The sequence below is a fragment of the Pundamilia nyererei genome, unplaced genomic scaffold (genome assembly GCF_000239375.1).
Source record: "Pundamilia nyererei isolate P.nyererei 1_Seehausen unplaced genomic scaffold, PunNye1.0 scaffold00185, whole genome shotgun sequence".
NCBI lineage: Eukaryota > Metazoa > Chordata > Actinopteri > Cichliformes > Cichlidae > Pundamilia > Pundamilia nyererei.
The window spans coordinates 714,966-740,055 of record NW_005187586.1 but is presented as its reverse complement, the minus strand read 5'-3'; the positions used below and the strand labels follow the sequence as shown (position 1 = coordinate 740,055).

At 39.9% G+C, this 25,090-nt stretch overlaps 3 protein-coding genes across 4 annotated transcripts in view; 2 read left to right on the top strand and 1 right to left on the bottom strand.

Annotated features, from left to right (window-relative positions):
* The window catches only part of pde2a (phosphodiesterase 2A), a 176,749-nt gene extending 156,635 nt beyond the window's left edge, over window positions 1-20,114 (top strand). For both annotated transcript variants that reach the window (XM_005746911.1, XM_013914299.1), the window contains exons 14-31: window positions 2,205-2,316; window positions 2,449-2,488; window positions 3,011-3,074; window positions 3,343-3,424; window positions 4,714-4,888; window positions 6,578-6,690; window positions 8,940-9,017; window positions 9,130-9,252; window positions 9,352-9,422; window positions 9,710-9,832; window positions 9,920-10,007; window positions 11,962-12,009; window positions 12,321-12,395; window positions 12,529-12,628; window positions 13,515-13,627; window positions 14,487-14,525; window positions 14,643-14,749; window positions 16,700-20,114. In XM_005746911.1, the coding sequence (XP_005746968.1) occupies window positions 2,205-2,316; window positions 2,449-2,488; window positions 3,011-3,074; window positions 3,343-3,424; window positions 4,714-4,888; window positions 6,578-6,690; window positions 8,940-9,017; window positions 9,130-9,252; window positions 9,352-9,422; window positions 9,710-9,832; window positions 9,920-10,007; window positions 11,962-12,009; window positions 12,321-12,395; window positions 12,529-12,628; window positions 13,515-13,627; window positions 14,487-14,525; window positions 14,643-14,749; window positions 16,700-16,934 (1,786 nt within the window). In that variant the 3' untranslated portion in view covers window positions 16,935-20,114. The remainder of the gene's footprint in view (window positions 1-2,204; window positions 2,317-2,448; window positions 2,489-3,010; window positions 3,075-3,342; window positions 3,425-4,713; window positions 4,889-6,577; window positions 6,691-8,939; window positions 9,018-9,129; window positions 9,253-9,351; window positions 9,423-9,709; window positions 9,833-9,919; window positions 10,008-11,961; window positions 12,010-12,320; window positions 12,396-12,528; window positions 12,629-13,514; window positions 13,628-14,486; window positions 14,526-14,642; window positions 14,750-16,699) is intronic.
* The window catches only part of clpb (ClpB family mitochondrial disaggregase), a 520,737-nt gene that overhangs the window by 330,959 nt on the left and 164,688 nt on the right, over window positions 1-25,090 (bottom strand). The gene's annotated exons all lie outside the window — the stretch shown is intronic.
* Window positions 23,688-25,090, top strand: part of cul3b (cullin 3b) — a 19,960-nt gene continuing 18,557 nt past the window's right edge. Inside the window, exon 1 of the mRNA XM_005746912.1 lies at window positions 23,688-23,975. Coding sequence (XP_005746969.1) covers window positions 23,913-23,975 — 63 coding nt within the window. The 5' untranslated portion in view covers window positions 23,688-23,912. The remainder of the gene's footprint in view (window positions 23,976-25,090) is intronic.

The window sequence follows — 25,090 nt, the reverse complement described above, 5'->3', positions numbered from 1 at the left end:
AGATGTGGAAAGTCCGTCATTTGACAGAGTGACTGCCCCCAAACATGTACCACAGCACTTTTTGAGCTTGAGCTCTAATGTGTGTGTGTGTGTGTGTGTGTGTGTGTGTGTGTGTGTGTGTCCAGATGGCTGCGATGAGGATGACAGTGTGAGGATCTAGCGTCAGGTCATGAGCCTAAAATTAGCAGGAGGCTTTGCTGCCTGGTTTGGCGCTATGTTTTGGCATGCGTGTGTATGTATTTGGTTGTGTGTGTGTGTGTGTGTGTGTGTGTGTGTGTGTGTGTTGCCCAGAGCAATGCTGCTATCTCCTGAATGCAGAAGTCTGTAAACTTGCACTCCAGCTGTTTGTCTCTGTGTTTGTCTAAGAAACTGGGAAAGTTTTTTTGTGTATTGTATGATTTCCACACACGTGCAGACACTCTCACGCAGTCCTGTGTTTGTACTCCCTCCCTCTCTCTCTCTCTCTCTGTCAAGATTGTGAGAGATGAGAAGGGATCATGTCCTATAATTTCTCCCTCTGCCAGTGGCACAAATGATAGAGCTTGCATCTCATTACCATAGTAACAGCAGCAGGATTATGGTCTCAGCTGTGCATATAATGTGATGAATATCCTGTCCTGTGAGCACAATCATCCAGATTTTAGAAGAGCCGTATATCTGGAAGGTGCATCGCCTCATTATAGATATTGTCTGATCATATTCACGGTGTCCTCTTCACCCGTGACACCGGTGTATAACAACATATTGTGACACTGGTAACAGGTCCGTATCTCAGATTTAGTGGCAGCAGGGAAAAGAAGCAGCTTGAGAATGAGCAGAAGCACATTGTTAGAAGGAGACAATAGAGACACTGTTTTTTTTTTTATTTACACTCAGATATATTGTTCTTTTGACAATTAGGCTAAGTGATGGTTTGTTTCTAAGTGATGGCAGGATTTTTAACTGCTCCAGTCCAGTGTCACAGAAGACATGCACCTTCTGGTCTTTGGAGGTGGACTCTCACAGGCTGTTGATCATTTTCTATCACAGCTTCAAATAACTGGCATCTGCCACCAAAAAATATTCTCCACTCTCTTTATTCTGACTCCTCTGAATCTCTGCATGTCACTCGTAAAGATTTGTAGGACACTTGTTGAAGTTAAAGTGAGCCTGACAGGCTTTTTTTCAGGCTCCAACCTCTTTTGCTTAGATTCCTCTGAGGCCTCCAAGCGGAAGGCAAGAACGCCTTGAAGCAATATACAATATACCCTGATATCTGCACAATAATATGCCACTGCCCTCTGTAGGCAAACACAGACAACTACAAGCATGAATGTGGTCAATGGTGTTGCTGTCAGTTTTGCCTTCACTTGTTGCCTGCACAGAGTTGTAAGTCTTTGTCGTAGTTAGCCAAGAGTAGAGACTGTTGTCTTTTCCACCTTCCTGTGTGTGAAGGTAATTATTGAGGTTTCTTATTTACTTTTTTGCATGATTTTAATTTTGGAAAAATGGCTCAAGTAAGAGCGTGTTCATGTTTTTATGACAAAACAGATTATTTAAATGGTTCTGATATACAGTATTGTACAAAAGTCTTTATTTAGTTTTTATATGTTAGTAGGAATATGGAAAATAGAAAATGGAAATGGGAAAAAAAACAGCTCTTTGGCAATTTGATGCCTGTCAAAATGTGTTATCTTTGTTTTTCTGGCAGGCTGCTAATAAGAAAGTACCTAAAGATACCATTTAAAATTGGTTCATTGCTAAGTTGTCTGTTGCATGTAGACAGTACACAGGTTAATCTGTTGGATTAGGTATGCTTGAATGACTAAAGCAGAAAACATTCCTCCTAAAATGTTCAGGTACAAAGACTGGACTAAAAATAAGTGAAAAAGCAACCAATGTCCTAAGAAAAACTGAAAGACCTTCAGAAAACCCGGAGAACTACTTATCAAGGGCATTTTAAAAAGTTATTAGAAAGTTTGGATCCTGGGAAGCAAATTATGAAGAAATAAAAGGTGGCTCAAGACTTTTGCACACTGCTCTATTTACATATCTGCAGTTGGATAGTTTAATTACAAGATTTCATTTGTAAGCCATTTCATAAATGGGGAATGTTTCATAGCAGTGCAAAATCCAGATTTGTTATAATAAATGAAATAAGTAGCAGCCTGTTAGTTATAGCCAGGCTTTTACCCTTTGACCCCTGTGTGTGTTCCCTATTGCAGACACACCGAGGTAGATGAACATGCCATCCAGCACTGTTTCTGCTACACTTCAACAGTCCTCACTTCAACTTTGGCCTTCCAGAAAGAGCAGAAGCTCAAAGTGGAGTGCCAGGTACTGCACATGCACACGGACACACACATAAACACACACCCATCCAGTCATATTCTCACATATGCCGTATGCATAAATATACATGAAGTTGCCCTTTGAAGAGCTATTTGTGTTCGCTGTTTCTCTTTATAGGCGCTCTTGCAAGTGGCCAAAAATCTCTTTACACACTTGGGTAAGTCTTCTCTCCTCCGTCTGTCCATCCATGTGTCTGTCAAGTGTGAAGCAAGACCAGTCTGGTGCAATTTGCATTAATTGAAGTGATCACCTTGTGAAACAAATGGTGCACATAATTGAATGAGGTATTAGCGACCCTTAAGGTGATCATTGTCATAAAATCAAAAGGGCATTGAAAATTATGGGTCCACCTTTCTTTCCTATAATTTCCATCTATCTGTGGAGGTATTTCCATTCTTATCGAGCTGTAAGCACTGATGGCATCGTGATTGCAGGTACAAAAATTGATCTGTTGGTAGAGCAAATTGCCTCTCACTGTACTGAAGCGTTGATTACAAAAGCTCTTATCAGCTTGTGTGGCGGATCCACCGGTACTCGTACTGTAATCTCTGTTTCTGTCTATCTGGGTTTTGCTGTGTCCCCTTATAATTTCCTCTGTTTTCCATTTAATTCCCTCTCTCATCCTTCTTTTTTTCTCTCGTTCTCCCCCCCGTCCTCTCTGTCTCTCTGATTCTTTCAGATGATGTGTCAGTGCTGTTACAGGAAATTATAGTGGAGGCCAGGAACCTCAGTGATGCAGAGATGTAAGCCCTCTGATTCATCTTCAAAGGGATTTATCAGTGTGCGTGTATGAAAGACAGAAAGAGTGTGTGCATGTGTGTCTGTGCATAGTGTGAATGTCTTTATCTCCATTTGCAAAGGCTATCTAGGCAATTTGTTCTTAACTGACTTGCGTCATTTAATAAGTTACAAAATGACCTGAGATGAAACGAGATAAAACTCTCTAATGTTCTCAGCTGTGCTCCGTTCTGTCTCTTACCCCTCGAAATCTGACGTTCACTGTTTCTGCAGCTGTTCGGTGTTCCTGCTGGATCGTGTGAGCCATGAGCTGGTGGCAAAGGTGTTTGATGGTGGTGTGGTCAGTGAGGAGGAGGTACGGCAAACAAGCATTTAATTTAACACACATATAAACACTTAGCATGACTGTGCTGACAGTGCACAGCTGCACCGTGGCCTAATGGTCTAAGATTTATGGAGACTTTTTTGGCTGTCTTGAATTTGGCAACAGGGAGTAACAGGAAATTATAACAGGGAGAATTATCAAAGTACACTGAACAAATATCTACATACTGGAATAATAATGATAATAATAAACTTTATTGCATCACAGGAAAAAAGTTAAACATCTAAAAAAAAAAAAAAGCCAAATAACAAGACAAATAATAAGAAATACAGGTATACTAAAACCAACATTGTGACATTCATAAAAACTTTACGATTAAAAAATGGTTTAAAAGACTCAAAAGGTTCTGATGTCATTCCGATCACAATTGGAGCTCTGACGGATGAGGCCCGCTAACCTTTCTTTACAAGAGACCTCAGGATAACCAGCAGAACCTCATTCACTGGTATCAGTTAGTGCCCAGGCACATAGATGTTAATGAGTCCTTCATGTAATTCAAACCATTAAAAGCTTTAAAGTAATTAGAATCAGTCTTTTGAATGATACGGTGGAGAGGCAGCATATATATTGAAAGCAAAAGTGGGCCAAGCATAGAGCCTTGAGGAACACCACAATAAAATGAGAGGATTTAGCATCCCATCACTAAACACACACTTAATGAAACCTGACAGACACATATTTGTTAATTAGACAAGATGAAATCAAATAAAACCGTTCTTATTGAGTTCAGTGATGGCAGCGGGGACAAAGCTGTTTTTATAACACTTTGTCCTGCATCTTGGAACTAGAAAGCTCCGTCCCCAGGGAAGAAGCTGAGATTCACCCTGTAGAGGATGGGAACCATTATTAAGAATTGATAAAGCCATCCGTTGTTCCTGTTTAGTGTACAGGGAGGCTAAACAGGGCTGTGACTCACCTATCAGACGACTGGACCATCTCACTATCCAATTCAGTCAGATTTTCTCTGCAACAGAGGTCTGACCGAACCATGCCACCAAACAAAAAGATAAAACAGACTCAATAAAAGGACGATAAAACGAAGTTAAATTGTTCAGTCAATGTGGAAATGAGTAAGTTTCCTAAGGCAGTAAAGGCACTTGTGACCCTTTTCCAGACCAATTTGTAATTCTCATCAAAATTCAGGTTTTCATTGATTATGGTTCCAAGATATTTATATGATTACACTTGCTGATTGTCTCCCTATCCTGTGAGCTGTTAAGTAAAGACAAGACTGTGTGTGTCTTCATGTCTGAGCACAGAATGAGTTTCGCATCCCAGCCGATCAGGGCATTGCCGGCCACGTGGCGACAACTGGTCAGATTTTGAACATTAAGGACGCCTACTCTCATCCTCTTTTCTATCGTGGGGTGGATGACAGCACGGGCTTCAGGACTCGCAACATCCTCTGCTTCCCCATCAAAGATGAGAATAACGGTAACAATGCATGAACACACACATTTGGACTTTTCATTTCATACCAGTGAGTTCAACACAAAGGGATTTCCTGATGAAATCATGCAAAATATACAACCTTGTGTACCAAAAAGTGGGAACTATGTGTAAAATGTTGATAAAAGCAGAATGCAGAACATTTTTATGTAATTCAATTTGACAACAGCTCAAAGCCTGTTTGAAATTGGAGGTTAGCAGCACATTTCAAAACAGTTCAGGCAAGAGGATCAAAAGCCTTAAACATAATGTAATGCTAAAAACAAGACACCTGGCAGAACAGCTCACATCTCATTAGGGTAATTAGTAACAGGACTGTGTGTAACAAAAAAACATCCCAAAGAGTCTTTTACAAGTAAATATGGGGAGGGTCTCAACACTCAGGGAAGGGCAAATTATTCCAGAGAATTTGGGGAATTTGTCACATACAGTGATTAATATAATTAAAAGATGCAGGGAATTGAGACAAAGCTCTTTTTGCAGAGGACAAGACTTTAACCATTACTGAGTAGCTCTGGTATGCTGCCCTCTGGCAACACTGCATTAAACATGATGTACGTGATTCTGTAGTGAATATTACTACACATGATCAGGACGGCTTCTGTAAACCAGCAAATGCAAACCATCAGAGCATCCAAGTTAAAGCTCTGTGACGCAAAGAAAAAAAGTTAAGAGAGGCTGACGTGAAACCTCTCCTTTGGTATGAAAATATTTTTGGAGATCATGTACATGGATGTTATCAGTGAACAGTTCAAAAACCAATACCTTTACTGGAAAAGGGGGCGCATTAGCGTGCACTAGTGTAGGCAACGTACACATCTATAAAGGAACTTTTAATTATGAAGGGTAAATATCAATATGAAGCAACATTTACTGCCATTTAGACATGTTTTCAGGGAAATCTTTGATTATTTCAGTATAAAAAACCAAAAAAAACATTTTGGACATTTTCCAAGAGCGACAATAAAAGAGAGCAGGTGCTGAACTGGTCCCCGAGACCAGACCAGCATTATTTCACAAGAAACCCAACAAACAAGAAGAACTGTAATAGATGTCGTGCAAAAACAGAAAAGTATCTTCTCTGAGACTTGTATAAAAGCTAAGCAACTTACACCAGATTTAAAAACATCATATTTAGTGCAATATTGCCCTCTTGTTTGTTTGTTTTTAAGTGGAGCTTCATTCTCGGAATAGCACAAAGAGAGATTACATCACGTCCTACATGTATAACGTGCACTTTAGACCATCTTCTGTGTTCCAGACTTTCAGAAACCTCTTCTCTATTTTGATGCTGCTGCCTAATGGTTTCTGCTGTATCCACAGAGAAGCTTTGCAGTCAGTGTCATTTGTCTCCATGTAAAAAAAGGAGCTGTCTGCGGATCATATTAACATTTTAATTTCAGAGCTTTTTATGTGCAATTAGGTTTGACTCCACCGTGAAATCAATTCAAGTTAGCAGACCTTTTTGACTCGACGTTGACTTTTGCCATTTGTGCCTCATTTTCTCGTCCTTGTCGCTCCCTCTTCCACTCTCCATTTTTCTTCATCAACTTTCACCCGCCTCCATCTATCCCTGCATCTCTCGCCCCTCTTCCTGCTTAATCATTTCCTCCCTAATTGTTCCACCTTCCTCTTCTCCTCACCCCTTTCCTCTTTAAATCTTCCGTTTTCCAGAAGTCATCGGCGTCGCTGAGTTGGTGAATAAGATGAATGGGCCGTGGTTCAACCGCTTCGATGAGGATTTGGCGACAGCTTTCTCTATCTACTGTGGCATCAGCATTGCCCATGTGAGTCTCTTCTAACTCTCTTTAATCAAAGAGACAAAGTTGTTAAGAAGTAACACACATACATGAGCATGTGAGCAGAAATAATTTAATTCCAGTAACTATTATTTTATAACTTCTCACTTTCCAAACTTCCTCTTATTATCTCTGTGAGCAGCAGTGAATAAATCCAGACTGCTATACAATTCATCTTCATACACACTGACTCTCTCGGTCAATAAGTCAGCTTCATTTTTAAATAATGTAATCTCTGCAAGTTCCATGCATCCTTATAATGATGCAAATATAAGTGAGTTTAGCATTTACAGTATATCCATCATTAGGAGTCTCTCCCCAAAATAGTTGACGATGTCAGAAAGATTGATCCCGTCCCGGCGAGATGAGATCAGCTCAGCGGGAGTGAAATGCTCAGTCGAGGCAGAGAAGAGGAAAGTCTCAAGGGAAATTTAAGGAGATTCAGTCAGATGGAAGTGAACGGCTTTCGTGGTGCAGTTCATTGGCATTGTATGATTGCTGCAAACTGAACTTATTAACATACTTCCAGCTGAACAGCTGTGCGCGGCTCACAGAGACGATTATGAAGACGTCTGTGATAATAGTGATGAACAAACAAGGAGAGATATATTTGTTATCGCCCACAAAATCTGTTGAAATATTGTCTTTTTCATCCTTCACCACCCTGATCTCAGATAAAAGAAAATGTCTTCCCGTTCTAATAAACAGAGTCACTTCATGTTGAGTAGCTCCTGCAGAGTGTGACCTCTGAATGATTGCTGGTACTTAATAGGTTATCTACAAACTATAAACATATTTGATAGAAAAAAAAATAATTGCTTTCGAGGCCACTAATTAATGATTTAAAGCACAGCCAGATATATTATTCATCAGATCTCACCCAGTATCGTGCTGTAGAGTACTCTCAGGGTTGTAAAAAGCTCCCTCATGTACTAAAAGGTAAAGCGGGGGCCAGACGTAGGGCTGTGAAAAACCCACGAAAATTAAAACATGCTTGTTAATCATGAATCACAGGTTTACCATTTGAATGTGAATGTAAAAGCAGTAACAAACATATGTGTGCAATCACAAACTGGTGAGACAACTGAAAATGGCTTCGATGTGCTTGGAAAAAGGCGGTGAAGAATATTCCGGATAATCCGACAAAAGCCCAAACAAAATACGAAAGTCCAAGTGAGGAAAAACAAACGGGGAAAAACTGAAAGGTGCCAAAACTCAGAAAACAAACAGAGAGGCGCCAGAAGAGCAGACACGAAGGTTGGCAAACTGAAAGCTGAAAAGGATTAAGAGTTTCCTTCAAAGCAGCTAAACATGTTTTTCAGCCATAGAAGTTGGGCTACGTCCACACGTCCACGGTTTTAGGGGTTTTTTTTCACTTTCATTAAAGAAAAACAATCCATACAACCACTGTTTTGTCCACATGAAAATGCAAAACGAGATCATGCCCAAGCAACAGGTGGCGATAAAATCCTGATCATATAGAAATGTTGGCCACTCAGAGGCCTACAAACAATAACACGGCGCACAGTCTGACATCAAAAATCAGAAGCAGGAGCAAAAGCTGAAAATCAAATATAATTTTCTGCAACATATGTTTATAGTGGCTGTTGTACCTTAATGTTTGTTTCCTGTAGGTCAGTTTTCAGAGATCAAAATGCTTTTTGTGTGTGAACGAAAGGCCAAAACAAAAATCTGGATAATTTATCTTTTTATTAATGACATCATACCTCTTGTTAACCACCTGATTTTTTGCTTCAGTGCATCCAAAGATATTTATTTAGTGCATTTCTACTGTATCTGAGCACTCAAAGCATTTTTTACTACTTGCCTCATCCACACACTTTTTTCTATGCATAAATGATTTTATATCAGTGGATGCATTGGAGGAAACTCTGTAAAAGACCATAAGGACAGGGAGAATCGAACCTCTAACCTGCTCTACCTTCTGTGCCACAGCCACCCACAAACATACTTTCAAAATAAAATAGAACTTCATCTCTCACTAGCATGTAGTCAGTGGTACCATGAAAAGCAAAATATGGTTCCAGCTGGAAGATCGATCATAAGTAGGAGATCCTGATAACATAATATTTCACTGAACTTTATTACTTTATATCACAAACATCTAATTTAATTTCTTTCTGTTTGTCTTTGTCCAGTTATCGTGATAATATAATGAATTCATTCTTACTAAAAAATGAATTAGCAACGTTTTAATGTGCCGGTTCTTCCTCCAGTCTCTGCTCTACAAGAGAGTCCACGAGGCTCAGTTCAGATCCCATCTGGCCAATGAAATGATGATGTACCATATGAAGGTAAAATCACATCTCTTCATCCCACAAACTCACTCTCGCACAGCGACGCGCAGCATTTACTGACAGTGTCCATGCTATTTACTCAGTATGATTCAGTATGAGTCTGTGGCAGGTTTCAGAGGAAGAGGTGACTAAGCTGCTGGTATCTGGCATCGACCCGGTGAACGAGATTGACCCGTGCTTCGCAGAGTTCACGTGCACGCCGCGCTCCCTTCCCGATGACACCACGCCGATGGTAAGAAGCAGAGAGAGAGAGAGTGTGTCTGAATGCTGTCAGCACAAAGATTTAAAGAGAACAAAATCTGATGTAACTTCTCCTGTTGTGTGTCTGCAGTGCGTTCTCAGCATGTTTGAAGACATGGGTTTCATCAACACCTATAAGATCGACATGCACACGCTCGCCAGGTCTGACATCCATCAATTTATATGCTGTGTTTAAGAGCCTGTGCTTTAAATCATTTTCCATCAGCTGTTTAAATAAAGAATATTTACTTTATTTATTAATGATTCTCTGGCTACATTGTTATGTATTATTGCGTTGTAAGCTTGTAGCAGAATCTTCAATCAGGTTTGGGTTTTTTTAAAGCTGATGGAGAGATGGGTTGTGAATGAGAATTTCCAGGGCTACCACTGAGTTACATGTTGGAAAAAAAAGTCATGAGAGTGTTTTTAAACTGCTGCCTTGGTGCCAGGTTCTGTCTGATGGTGAAGAAAGGCTACAGAGACCCTCCCTACCACAACTGGATGCACGCTTTCTCCGTCTCACACTTCTGCTACCTGCTCTACAAAAACCTAGGGCTGTCCAACTACCTCGAGTGAGTACACAAGTCTCAAAAGACTTTATAATGATGTTTTATATCATTTGTATTTAAAATGATTCTTCTATGCCTGCTGTCTTCTAGGGATATAGAAATATTAGCGCTCTTTGTGTCCTGTATGTGCCATGATCTGGACCACCGTGGCACCAACAACTCTTTCCAAGTGGCCTCGGTGAGAGCACATACTTTGCTTTTGTTTTATTAGAAAGCAGTAGGAATGATACAAAATAATAGAAAAATAAACAAGGCTCTAAGCAGGACTGCAGCTTTATGCATGCAGACAAAAAATGCATTATGTTTTTAATCTTCTATTCAGTCCAAAAGCTGATATAGGGAAAATAAACACAATAATAAGTAAACAAACCAGGGAAATGAGCAAGTAATCCAAAAACACTAGGAGATACAGGGAAGCTCTGAGCAGGGAGGTACAGCACTGGGGTACAGCACTGGGGTACACACAGCTGCAATTAACAGAGGGGGGCAGAGACACACCTGATATAGAGAGGAGCGGTAGCAGGTACTAACACAGCTGAAGCCAACAAATATAATGAGATGGGGAAGTAAACACATCACAAGACACAGAAAACAGGAAGTGTGACACAACACAACACAATGGATGGAATAGAATGAGTCTGACACGGAGAGAAGATCGGCGGACGAGACGGAGGAACGTAGAAAGGTGAACGTGAAACGTGAACTAAAAGCAACGTCAACGGTAACAATAAAAACTAATAACAACTGAAAACTTGGCATCTTAATAATGAATAAAACATGTGAATAAAAATGAATAAATCCTAAAAGGAAACCACAAACAGACGAGGCTTCTGAACTCTTAAACACAGTGAATTCAACTAAAGCAGCTATTTGATAAATAGAAAACTAAATACTAATTAGAGCAAGGAAAATAATCATACAAATGACAGCTAAATATATACAAACCCACAAGGAAGGTAACAAAAAATAGGTACCAGCGTGGTACCATGAACTATCTTAGTCTTTTCATTTCTTTTAGTCGTCTTCGAGAATAGTTCTTCAGGCTTCTTAAAGGACATTTAAAGCTCTTCTTTGGATGTTTCTGTCAAGATGATCCCACTCTGCTTCAATAATGTTGAGGTCTGGGCTGTGTGAAAACCAATCCATGACTGATGGATGATCCATTGAGATAAATAGATGGATAGATGGATGAGCAAAAGGCCAGATGCATCAATGTGTCCTCTTTAGGAATCACCTTGGTGCCACAAAAATATAATTTTATGCCTTTTTGGCATTTTTCATTTTTGGATATATGAGTTCAGTAATTTTAACTTATATCTATTATTATGGTATATACAAGTGGTATCTTTCCAATTATTTGGCCTGTTTATTTGGGCTTCCTATCCTCTCAAATACAGAGCGTGTATTTAACAGGGTAGGAACGGTGACCTGGCCTGCCTTCCCAAACTGCCCGCTCCTGAGTATCCCCAGAGGACTGCAGATCCACTCTGCCCAGATACTAACCACTCAGATGAGACTGAGAGAGAAAGAACACAATAAGAGGAGATAAGAGACAGAAGAAGAGAAGATATTGCAGTAAATGATAGTGGTTACTGCATTAACAATATTGTATTAGTATGTATTGTTTACTGTAAATGAAAAAGAAAAAAAACATATGAATAAATTAAAAAGCAAACGTTAGGGGGATGTTATTTGTGAATCACTTTCCCCGCCTGACAAAAGCCAGGAAGGAACGCACAAACTATTTCATTTAACATGACAACAACAGTGGGAGTTATGATAATGTTGAAAATTTTACTTTAAATGCTCGAGATGAAGCATCCCGGGTAATAGCGAGGGTTGCACGGTTTTATCAGGGTCTAATCACGAGGTGATTAGAAGCGTGTCGCCCTGCTACACTCTAATCAGGCACAAACCTAAATCAGACACACATTATAAGACAAAAGTAATCGATCATTGATAAGCTTCTGTATATATATATATATATATTTATTTATTTTTTCAATTGAGAGCTGCCATCTCCTGTTAAAAAGAAAACACTGCTATATTTTATTGGAGGATGTTGATTTGAATCAATGTGCCGCGCATGCTAAAAGGATTGTGTTTCAAATGTGTGTCTGTTATGTTTCCAGCAATCTGTGCTGGCTGCTCTCTACAGCTCAGAGGGATCTGTGATGGAGGTAAAGTCTCTCAAAGTTTTCGCACTGACTGTGTAAATCTTTATTTCCTATGACAGAGACGATAAGATTGTGCGATTACTGGTATAGGCTTGCTCCTTCATAGTTAATGAATGCCATTATCTGAGAGCTGCTAATGTAGTGTTCTGCTAGGACATCTAGTGGCCAAAATCAATCATGACATTTTTTTGCAGCAGCGATGAGGCAATGTGAGGAATTTAAATTGGTTTTTGCCTTTTGCATTGCAGCATTAGTCACTTTAGAGTCACTGTTTTCTAACACGTTTTGTCATTATGCTTTATTCGCCACGCCAGAGACATCACTTTGCCCAGGCCATCGCTATTCTGAACACTCATGGCTGCAACATCTTTGAGAAGTTCTCCAGGAAGGTGAATTATCAAACCCTCTCTCCATTCGTGCATTTCAACAACTTTCTTTTTTCTCAATCTCTCGCTGATTTCATATTTTCATTTGCTTCTATCACCGCCTTTGCAAGCTAACGATGATTTTTTATGTCTCTAGGACTACCAGCGCATGTTGGATTTAATGAGAGACATAATTCTGGCCACGGACCTTGCTCACCACCTTCGCATTTTCAAGGATCTGCAGAAGATGTCTGATGGTACATGTCACATGTTCAGTATGCGCAGCCACGTCTCTGCAGTTGCTTTAGACTCACACCCGTGAACAGCTCCAGGAGGCTCGGTTTTGATTGTCGATTCACACTGAAAGCAAAGCAATATTTCTTTTTACGTCTCCTTAGATTAAAGCGGCCTGATTTCACAAGGGAGACGAAACAATATAGAACATTAGAAATTCACCGTTTCAGTACAATTATCCATTGCTGAGCTGAAAGATCGCTCATAGACAGACAGACAACCCATTTTCCTCTGCACTATGACTTGCTTCTTTTTCATGAACTGACTTATTTTGCAGAGATCTGAGTTCACGCTTGCAACATTCAGCTCTGACATTCTTAATAATCCTCCACTTTCATTGGACTATTTACCCTTTAGAAAAGACAGTTGCTTACACTCTTATGCAATGTAATTGGCTGTAACCTCCAGGCCAGTGGTTTGTTACGCTTGAATGCAACCAATTATAAGTTATCCTGAGTGGATGTCTCCTCCGTGGAAACAATTTTGAGCCGTTAAAGCAATTCAAGGACATTAAAAACCACTAAATGAGTTAGCAACTTTCTCACACTCTAGAACAGGTGACTTGTCAATCATGGAGTAGAATACTGAATGAATGTGTAGAGTGTTAATAGGCACTGGAAAATCATTTCTGCCTACCAAACACGCAAAGTCTGCTTATCTAACATCCTGTTGTGACCTTCTTTTATTGTCACTTCTATCATTATGCATATTGGAGACTAAAATGAACTTTATGCAATGAGTTTGAAGCACTTTTGCTTTGGAATTGTGTGATTTTCCTCTTAGATGAAAGGCAGCAACAGTGCTTGAAATGCTGTTAACGCAGAGCGATGCGTTTTGTGTGTTTTTCAGATGGATACAATCCAAAAAGCCGTACCCACCACTCCCTGCTGCTGTGCCTGTTGATGACTTCGTGTGACCTGTCAGACCAAACCAAGGGCTGGAAAACCACACGCAAAATTGCTGTCAGTTTGTGTTCTGCACCAGTATATGTGAAACATTACCACATACTTACTAGAACTTGCCATTTGTAGCAAAAATGTTGTATTAATGTGTTTAATTCAGTTAAGACTGTTAATATTTCAGTATTACTGCAGTACAAATTCCAAAAGCTTAGTGGAAGTAATAGCTGTAATTATTTTGACCTAGTAAACTGCTCACTGTAGCAGTTTATTCTAAGTAGGAAGAAAATAGAAAAGGCTTTAGTGTGATCGGGTTCATGCTGCGTTTGCTGATTTGCAGGAGAAAGACGTTTCTGTTTCATCTTTTTGCAACACGACTAAAGATTTCTAATTAACAGTGTTTGTACAGTGAAACTGACCCATTTCTAGGACATTGGAGATTATGAGATGCAAAGCTGTACAGCTGGAAACAACCTTTGAGCTGTATTCCATTATTTTCTATTCTGAGAAACCGCACTCCATTTTAGGATTATGTTTAATCTTGGCCTGCCCCCTTTCCACCACCAAACCCGTAAACCTTGCCCCAAATCCTCCACCCTCAATCTCCAAACACCTAAAGCAAATAAACTGTAAATCCTTGTTTTCAAAACCAATAGCACATTTCTGTGGAAGACTTTATTGGCTTTTACAGTGCTCAGTTGATACATTATCATCTCAATAGCAAGAGAACGCATTTCTATCAGTGAAAAACCCCAATCACACCAAATATTGAACTTTAATAGAAGTGACTTGCAGTTTATGGCAGGTAACAGCATAAAATGTTTGCATAAAAGACAAATAAACTAAATTTCATACATAACGATGTCTCTATAAATATGACACATGTTAAGACTTTCAAATATCTGCTGCTATGTTCCTACAGGAGCTGATTTATAAAGAGTTCTTCTCTCAAGGAGATCTGGTATGTTTTAGTGTACGCTAACTGCTAAATGACATGTGAAAATAGTAACATGTGGTGAAAGTGTGTTATTGTACGCCTGACTGAGGTCATTAATCATAGCTTAACGTCTGTTTGCAGGAAAAAGCCATGGGTAACAGGCCCAGTGAGATGATGGACAGAGAGAAAGCGTACATACCGGAACTGCAGATCAGCTTCATGGAGCATATCGCCATGCCGATCTACAAGTGCGTACAAAACCTGAAAGCAGCACAGACTCATTATTGGATCTGTTTTGGTCCTTTTATCACACAAAGGATTTCGTTTGAAACGTTGCTTAAAACAAAACTGTAGATTATGTACAAATTATCCCCTGATTCTGGAGTCTTTTGGCTGATTGTTTTGGCATTCACTCTCATCAGCACTGTTTTTTACTGCGGTTGAAATTTTTAAAACTATCTGGTGGACATTTGAGCATCTAAGTAACTCATTTAAAGGAGCAAGAACAGATAAAGGTAGATAAATTCATTACGTCGAAATTAACAGTTTGAAATTAATGTCAATTAAATTCAGTAAATTTAAATAAGCAAGTGCATCACATTTGCAATATATAGACCTTTAAAGTGATAATCATAGAGAAACACGTCTGAAAAGTGAAGCCAGCCTCATACCTGCCATTCCTTCTAATGGCCTGCAGGGGAGGCGACTCTGCTGTTTCATTTCATGTTTTGTTGAATACAGCATGATATTTATTTGTAAATTATGGTCGCAGGAGTTCAATTCAGTTGATATATGTATATTTATATAGTGCCAAATCACAACAACCGTTACTTCAAGGCACTTTTCCTCAACATAAAGACACTACAGTGTACAACAGAAACTCCAACAATCAGACGATCCCCATGAGCGAGTAGTAAGAACTCCCCTGCAGGCTCAGGGGAGGGGCAGCCATCTCTTTTGTGAGCGGTCGGGGTCTTTATAAGAGTGAAATAAACAATGAAGCAGGACTACTTGGTGACTGAAAAGTCACTAAGACAGATAGAATAAAGCATGGATGTAGCTTCTAGGTCAGAAGAATGTGCCTAGTGGCTTAACCTCCTAGGACCTGGCGTCCACATATGTGGACATCACATTTTGGGTTATTTGGACCAAAATACTCAATTTTGCGCTACAGGGGCCTGATATCCACTTATGAGGACATTATACTGCTACTGTTGTATCAAAATTTGAAGCAAATATCCTCATATGTGGCTCTCATTTTTCTTAGAAACAAAAATCAGGTTAAAAAAAAAATCAGGCAATTCTTTGTTTTTACATTCATCGGGTCCCAATATGCCCAAATATCAAAGACAAATTTAAAATGCATGACGTGGAAGAGTTCGGGTCTTTGGAGGTTAAAGCTGCATTTTATCTGAAGGCCACCAGATGGGTTTAGTTTTGGTTGCAAAAAGCTTTCCGTGCTAATAGAAGTGTGTTGGAAATCAGCTTTCTATCTTGACCTCTTGAAACACTTTTCTGCTGATTTTATGGGCTCGGTAACTGGTTTTTGCTCTCATTGAATAACAAATGAAGTCTGTTATGTAAATCTTGTTCATATTACGTTTCAAAGTGGAGGTGGTATGAACCACACACTTGTTAGCTAATGACACAAGTCATCATCAATGAAGATGGCGATGGCAAACGCTCATCTCGAGGTTTCAGAACAGGATCTGAAAAACCAAAGGGTGACGACTTTTATACCACCTGTGGTTGCTACCATTTGAGCACACATGATCCTCAGATTCTAGGTCAGACCCAGACCTGGCACCTGACATCTGGTTATTGAAAAAGCAACCAAACAAACACATAATGCTTAAAGTGGAAGCTTGAAAACAGGACTTCAAAAACCAGTGATTGACATCACTTTGGCCACTAACATTGTCTATATATACAGTTTATTCTGATAATGTGCTGTGACTGCAAGCTGTGAAAAATCAAAATGCCAGTTACTGGATGATTAAATACCCGATAGCACAGTTCAAATCATTACATGACGTTAAATAAATAAAATTAAAACAATAATTATATGAATGATTAATCCATTTCATTCAGAGTGGCATTAATTGAACAAACTCTCAGACTGGGACATTGAGGACTCTTCATTAGCAATCATGTGTAGGCCTAAAATTAACACCACCTGCTGCCTCCTGTCTTCTCAGGCTGCTGTCTGAACTGTTTCCCGGGGCCACCGAGCTGTACGAGAGGGTGGCGGCTAACCGTGAGCAGTGGACCAAAGTGTCCCATAAGTTCACCATCCGTGGGTTGCCTAGCAACAACAGCCTCGACTTCCTGGACCAGGAATACGAGCTGCTGCAGGCCCAGGGCGCTTTTGGGAGTGACGACCACTGCCTCAACGGCTGCCTCGACGACACAGAAGGAGGGAGGGGTCAGTGACGGCAGCAGGCCGCGGACGGTTTTCGTCGAGTTTTCCATGGTCCCGTAAGAGGCTGAGGATACCTTTTTAGTGACCTAAGAGTCACAGGTCTCTCTCTGCTGTCAACCACTTAGATGCTTAGGAGGCCAGACAGGACGGGACAAAAGTTTCAAACTGAATCAGACGAGCGATCTGAAACGAGTGCTGGAGCCACACGTCTCCGGCTGAAGATGGCAGAAGGTGGTGACTTTGTCTATTTCAGCAGCTATACCGGGATAATAGGTTTTTACCACTAGTCACAAGCTCATTCATACAGTACTGATCCTGATTAAGATTGTAAAAACACACAGCTACACTGACACACATATGTACATGCACATACTGTCTCAAGATCGAGGGGGGCGGAAAAGATTCATTGTGACAGCAGAGACTACCTTCAACATGTAACAGTGAGATGAAAGTGCTATAGTTTCTGTAAAATGTGTCATAAAAGCTTATATTGATTTAAAGCAGCTGCCATAGCCCTCACCTGATGCTTATGAATGCATGCTGTATGGACACCTCATGTTTTATTCCTTTTATCTGGGTCAGTGTTTATTTTTTTTCCATTAACTAAGAAATGAATGCACTCCATTTCCATTTCCATCTCCACTCCGTCTCAACACATTTTAGTTACAGCTTTTCAGGATATGTGTAATAATAAATTCATGACCATCAAGACGCACGGGGAGTTTTTGTTTCTTTTTAGTGATTCACTTCTTGCTTTTTTTAGGTGTTTAGGGGACAATTTGACAATCACTTATTAATGACAGAGTCACTGATCCCTGACCCTTCTTCATTAAACACTTAACCCAAAAGACTCCCATTTTATTCTTCTCACCATCCTCCATCTGTCACATTTCCTCTTCATTTAGGTCATTTTTTTCTGTTCTTAACTAACGTCCTCATGAACCCACTTTAGGTAAAGAGTAACCAAATCCCTTTAAAAGATCCATCTCATCTGTAAGTGCAAATGTGCCAGAGTAGAGTGTGTCATCGAGTGTGTCATATGGATCTGCCTTATTGCGCATCTTTGCTGCCTTTCTTAGAGCTTTTAATATATAAAAATTGAAATAAAGAGTCTGTTTAGTATGTATGTTGTATATTTGTTATAGAGATAGCGTGAGTATCGACGTGTTTGACTGAATGATCTGCTGAGAAGATGTATATCTGTGAAATACCCGTGTGAAGAACCTCAGATGTCACAATCGTCATTTCACTTCTTTCTATTTTATCTGCACAGCCACCCTCGGGTGTCCCAGTCAGACATAAAAGCGTTTTGTTCAGCTCTCAGTGCATCCAGATTGGGTTTTTTTTTTCTTTTTTAAAGAAACTAGAGATGTAGCCATCACAAAATTACTCTTTCTTGGAACCATCCAGCGGTTCACTATCGCTGCACTCCAAAGGAAGCGTCAGAAATTATGTTCTCAGCTTGTGCCTCATAGAAAACCTGACTGGATTTTTATGTTACAGTACGCTATTGCTCAGTTTTACCTTACGATGCTTAAAGTAGGAAATGCTGCAGAGCAATGTGAGGAAAACCGCTGAATAGTTACAAAGGGAAAGTGGACACCATTGCACGTGGGCTGCACGGGGAGGGGGCGGGGGATGAGTGAATGTGTGGATGGGCACGAGCGTCTACGTGGGTGAGAGAGAGAAATGTTCGGTGCAGCTCTACAGAAACGAGGCTGACACAAACCTCGAGTGATCTACCAGAATTTCTTCCTTCTTCTCCCCCCTTTCCTTTTATGCTGCCCCGATAATGTTAATGGAAGAAGATGAAAGCTTCTTTTCAGTTTTTTTCAAATCGCAGGTTACAAATGTAGGATTTCTCTTTGAAAAGTACCTTATGAACCCTCATGGGATCCTTTTGAAGACAATTAGTGAGGAGCTATTAGTGAGGAAGGTTAATCGCCTCTAAAAGTGGTGTGATGTATGTGTGAAACCAAGATTGGGATATGCATCAGCGCTCGCTCGATGGAAGTGCTTGATCTGCCGTGGACGAGATGGTTTTGCTGCAAAGCTTCTAAAGGGCGTACAGACGTGTCTGTATAAGAGCCACTCTCTCTTTCTTGAACTCTTTTTCTCATTTTTTTGTTTTATTTTTCAGTTATTTCAAAACCAACGTTTCACATGTACTTGTCTTTTTTTTCCATGTGCAATATAAATTGTCTGCCTCTGTGACACTGCATAGATTCCTATGTAAATACCTATGCCTCTTGTTAAATTATTGCTTTAGGTCTGAGTTGCCAAAGCCTTTTAAGTGTTAGATCATGATGTTTCCATTTAGAAAAGAAACACAAATCAATGGAGTGTGACAATTTTAATCCTAAAATGCTTCAGTTTTCTATCACGATTGTGTATCTGTCCTTTTTGTTTGTTTGTTTTAGAGAGTCAGGGCTAAATGTGCCAAGCAAACATTTTCTACTTTCTTGGCAAGCTGCAAAGTGAAAAAGAAAAAGAAAACATAAAAACACCACAAGAAAAAAGAAAAAAAAAACCAGACAGAACTTAAAATATTTTTGTTCTCTAATGTTGGAGTGTCGACGAGGGCTGTGTTCATATTTGACTTTTCCCGCTACGTCATGACAGATTGTCAATGGATTGTGAACACAATCGATTTCCCATCATCACAGAGCAGCGGGACTCGAACCTGTGACGTAACGTCATCGTAACAATCACCTGTGACATAATTGTTAAAAGTGGCAAAAAATATAATTGCTGTAAATATCAAGCGTTTCAAAAGAAAACGTTTCTTGATCGTCTGTCATTATTTACAATGGGACTTTTTTTTTTCCAATTCTGTAATGTGTTTAAAGTGGTTGCCTTCTGTTCTCCTTTTCTTTCTTTCTTTTTTCTTTTTTTGCTAAGCCCTTTTTGAACAACCCTAAGCTCAGACTTTAACAGAGGGGATGAAAGAAAATTATATGTTTGTTTGGGATATACATATAATATATAACCCAGGCAAATCTGAAATGTATAAATGATGCTTATACTGGCCAATAAATCCAGGATATTCATCTGTTAATTATTTGTTTCATTGAGTTCTGAGTGCTGGTGATCTTGTTCTTCGTGTTGAACAAGGACAATTTTCAGAAGTAGGCAAATGTGCAACATTATAAAATCTTTTTTTTTTCTTGAAATAAATCTGGTGAAAGGCTTCTCGGTTGTCCTTTCTAAATGTGTGTGCACACCACACGTGTATTATGTTGTCTGGAGCTGTGTATTTGTATCTGGCAACACTGATTTAGTCATCACAGAGGCATCTTTGCTGTTCCTGTTGACCTGTGCCACATGGACTCATGGTTAAGCATGGCTAGGCTAACATATTTCAGAGGGGTTCCTAGGACAAAAATCTACCCCTAAAGTAGTTAGCATTTCTCCTGTTTTTACATTAGTTTAAATAGAAATTATATAGCTTGTTCATACAGCTATACTTTTATAATGGGAAATTACATTTAAATTATATGTTATCAGCCCCTAGTTGAAGATATTCCTGTATAGAGTTGTGGTCAGAAGCTTTCATAGACTCATCACAGGCATAAATGTCATGGTAAATCTGGGTCTTTTTATGATTTCTCTTAACTGTTGAATGACTGTACAACAAATATCTTTAATAACTTTAAAAAGAAAATGAAAAATTTGGTGTTGAAGTTTGAATTGACTTTGAATTTTCTCAAAAGTATATATACAGGCTCAAACATATACATGTACCTAGGGATGGGTATCGTTTATGTTTTATCTGATACCGGTGCCAAATCGGTACTTTTGAAACGGTGCTGGTGCTCAAACGGTGCTCAAACCGGTGCTTAAAGAATGGAGAACACAAAATTGGTCCAAAAACCTCTCATGTTCAGCTGTTTTTTGTAAAAATATAACAATGTTAGCCTTTTCTGCAGCTATGGGGCATATATGGTATCACTCTTGGCTGGAAGCAGGGCTTAAACAATGGAAAAAACACAAACTTTGTCCTAAACCTCTCATGTTTAACTGTTTTCCACTTTTTCTTTGGTTATTTTAGCCTTTTTAGCCAGGGTGAAGGGAGTATCTGCCATCAAACAAGAAGACAGCCGTTGATGTTTGCTAGTTCACCTTACCTGCATTAATGTAATAACATGGTTAGCCTACTCAACGTAAATTAGCTACTCACGCAGAGAAGAACGGCTGCTGCCACCATCATCCGTCATCATTTCTGCTACACTGGCAGGGCTAGGGGCCAGGACTCTCCTCTTGTGTTTTTGGGGGATTTTGCATAACAGGCAACCCACCCGCAGTAGATGTGCTCGGTGTGAGGTCTCGCAGCAAGCTATCAAATACGGCGCATTTCTGGGCTTTTAAAAAAAACGCTATGCGTCGCCAGGTGTTTCATCGGATTTGAGGTGTTACCTCCTTTGACAGTATCACAGTATCAGCTTAAAGCACTTGTTGCTGCTGAGTTTGCATCTTTTGCTGTGAAGTACAGCCAGACTTTTGACCGCTTCGCCTTGGACATTTTTAATCTGTAGCTCTGCTCTAACTGAACGTACGTACCTGGCCCCGCCTACTATCCTCGGAAACGTAAAATGATTGGCTAGAATCTAAAGCGTATCACAGCTCAGGGAAAAAAAGCACCGAAATAAAGCACCGAAATGTGCGCTGCTTTATGTTTATGTCAGAACCGGTGGGACACCGGTACCCATCCCTACATGTACCCCACTAATATTTGGTTTAATGTTCTTTTGCAAGTTGCGCCTCAACTTGACACTTTTGGTAGCCATCAACAACTTTCTGGCAAAAGTCTGGCTGTATATATGACAACTCTTCAAGCGAGACAGCTCAATCTTTATCTCATCTGTCCATAGAGCTTTTCTGCAGTAGACATTTGGCTCGACCATGTGAGCAGCTGCAAATTTCACTCGAGTGATTTTGACTTTGTAGCAGGGACTTCTTTCACGGTCAGCACTCTATCAGTCCATGGTGATGTACAAGCTTTACAGTGGACAGTGATGCTGGCGTTCCAGCAGTTTCCAGTTCTTGACAGGCTTAAACCTTGGTGGTTTCTGGGTTCCTGACCATCTGAGGGTTTGGGTCTTCCTGCAGATCTCGGCAAAGTCATGACACATCTGAATAACTTGTACAGATGTGCAATTGTTTAAATGATGATCTTGGAATCCTCAGTTGTTTAGAAATGATTCAAAGAGACATTCTTACTTTTGTAATTCTCCTTCTTAGATCGTCTCTGAAGTCCTTGGACTTTCCCATTGTTCTGACTATTGGTCAATCCAGTGACTGCTGTAAAATAAATCCTTTATATGCTGGCAAACTGAAACTACCAGTTTTAGCCAATCGTGACCCCTAATGAGAATTTAATAGGCCTCAGCACTGGCAAGTTAAAATCAATTGTAGAATTGCAGTACCAGTTATGAAAAGGTTTAAGATGGTGTATGTATATATTTAAGAAAGGATTTATTCTTTTTAAGAAAAATCCAAAATAAATCCAAACTTGTACACCCCAATTCTTGTTTTTTGTTTTTTTAATTGATTAAAGGTGAATGCTGTGCAATCATTGCACCCTGGAAAAATAGCAGTTCAAATAAATCATTAAAAGCCCAAAATCACATGAAAATTATACCAATGATGAGTGTGTGTAAACTTCTGACCACAACTCTGTATGATAGTAGAAAGAAAAATTTGATTAAAGGAAACATATTATATTTTTATTAATGGAATTGACATAAGCCGATTGCTTTAAAACAACATTTTTATGATGGGCTTTCCTTATTAAGACAAAAAAATATTGTTTTAAAGGAACAATAGGTGTGTGGGGCTGTCTTCCTGAGAGATAGCTGCTCTCTGAGTCATTATACAGGCCATGCACTGAAAAAGCTGTCCGAATGGCTTGGAGCAGACTGAACCCTAAGCGTTGGGAATTATGAGAATCCCCCATAGTGCATATATGACAGAATAAGGAAAGAACATCATAGGTCACCTTTCATGAATATGAGACAGGCGAGTCTTAGACTTAGAGGTCCAGGAAAGACCCATGCAGCAACTGTAGACTTCAGATCACAGCACAAATGCATCTGTCACATCTTACAAAGCATCACAAACCTAATAAAACGAATTAAATAAATAAATAAATAATAACAAAATACTTTTAACAGCAAATTATTGACTTTTGGGAACAGGTAGTTAAGTAGGCCTAAAAGAGGACGTATCATGTCTATTGGGCACTTATGATAGCGCAGTGTCCGTGATATATACTTATATGTATCTTCAACAATACATACTATTTCATAAAGTGATCTATTTTATGTATACAGTCTCAAGCAAAACAATTACAGTGGCTGAAAATTATTTATTACTTTATCACTGCGCCTGCACTTCACTCTAGTATCACACTGGTAAAGTACAGTAAACAAACTACAGTAGTACTGTGTAGCAGTTAAATGCATGCTCTAAAACAGTGGTTCTTAACCTGGGCTCGATCGAACCCTAGGGGTTCGGCAGAGCCTCCACCATGACATGCACGGCTCATTTTGTGCACCAATAAAAAACATATCTATGTCTTGAATTTGAATTTTTTTTTTTTTCACTAAAGAGGGGTTCAGTGAATGCGCATATGAAACTGGTGGGGTTCGGTACCTCCAACAAGGTTAAGAACCACTGCTCTAAAATTAAAAATCAGCAATTTACGAGCTCAAAACAAAGCAAAGTTGAGAAAACGCTCGTACTAATTGAATCATCGCGTGATTTGGAGTGCGTGAGCTCTGCGCAATGAGAACTGCAGGTAGTCCGCCATTGCTGTATGAAGAACTGTCGGATTTGGTGTTTGGCAGTCAACAATAAACTTGTGGTGCCGGGACCCGGAGCTACGAGGTCGGGTGAAAGCTCGTCGGCTGCTCCATAAACCAGTAGTCGGCCCAGTCCTCCCTGGACAACACTTTCATGTGAATACGGAGCCCACGGACGAGGCAACCATGTCCAATCTCAGCAAAGGCGGCACCAAGAAGGACACCAAAATGAGGATACGGGCCTTTCCTGTAAGTGTACGCCGCAGTAGGGGCTTTGCCCGTCCGACGGTCGCGGACTCGATTACCGTGGTCTGCGCTAAGGGCTAAATGCTAATAGGCTAACCAGCTGAGGTGACTTGACTATCCGTAAACAAAGTGTAGCCGTCAGATATCCAGTCTTCCACACTCTTGGTCGGTCTGTTAGATGGAAACTCATTTATAATACCAGCTCGGTGATAAGTGTTATAAATCACTTTTATTTTTCCTGTCGCTTAACTGTCTTACAACTTCCCAGGCATTAGCTAGCCGATATGATCAGCCAAGTAGCCGATGCTAACGTTAGCCATGGGTCTTGACACTTGTTGTTTTGACTGATTTTATTTTTGCTCATTTTCTAAAATGTGTCTATGTGTGTGTGTGTGTGTGTGTGTGTGTGTATATATATATATAAACGCATAATGTCTTTATGATTGAGCACTAAATGTAACGGACGTTTGTGCAGACAGAGGTCTGTACTTTAGCCTCAGCGGCGTTGCGGCCGCTTTACATGATGCTAATGAAAACCAAAATGAGCTAACCCAGTTCTTGGTTCTGAATTAATGCCTGTGTGGATTTTGTGGACCTGTGTTGGTGTTGGAATCGATTCTTCGCTCACATGGCACTCCCTTTGTCTGCGAGACACTGAATTAACTATTTGCTGAACTGACCTAAATTTTCATAAAGCATTAGGCTGTCTGTAAAGGCTTGATGAGAGCGTAGCAACAGTATCCATGTAGCTGATGGATCTTAGTGACGAAGTTTTACTTCAGTGCCACCTTCATATATGCCTATGGGCCCGCTGATTGTGGCCCAGTCTTGATAGGATAACTGTCAGAGCTGCTGTCAAACCAGCGTCGTGATGTGCATGTGTTTGGGCTTGCCTGCTGAGTAGCAGCACAGGGGTGGCATGTGTTATGTTTTCTGCTTTTGGATAACGTGTCTTTGGCAATTAGGAATCCCACAAAGAGTCTAGAGTAAGTTTAAAGATTTAAATTATAGACTGGATTATAGATTTCTTGTTATCATGATGCTTTACAGCTGGGCTAAACTAGGTCCTTACTTTACGGTTGTTTATCCTATCTGTAGTGCCTTGTAACGTAAAAAAA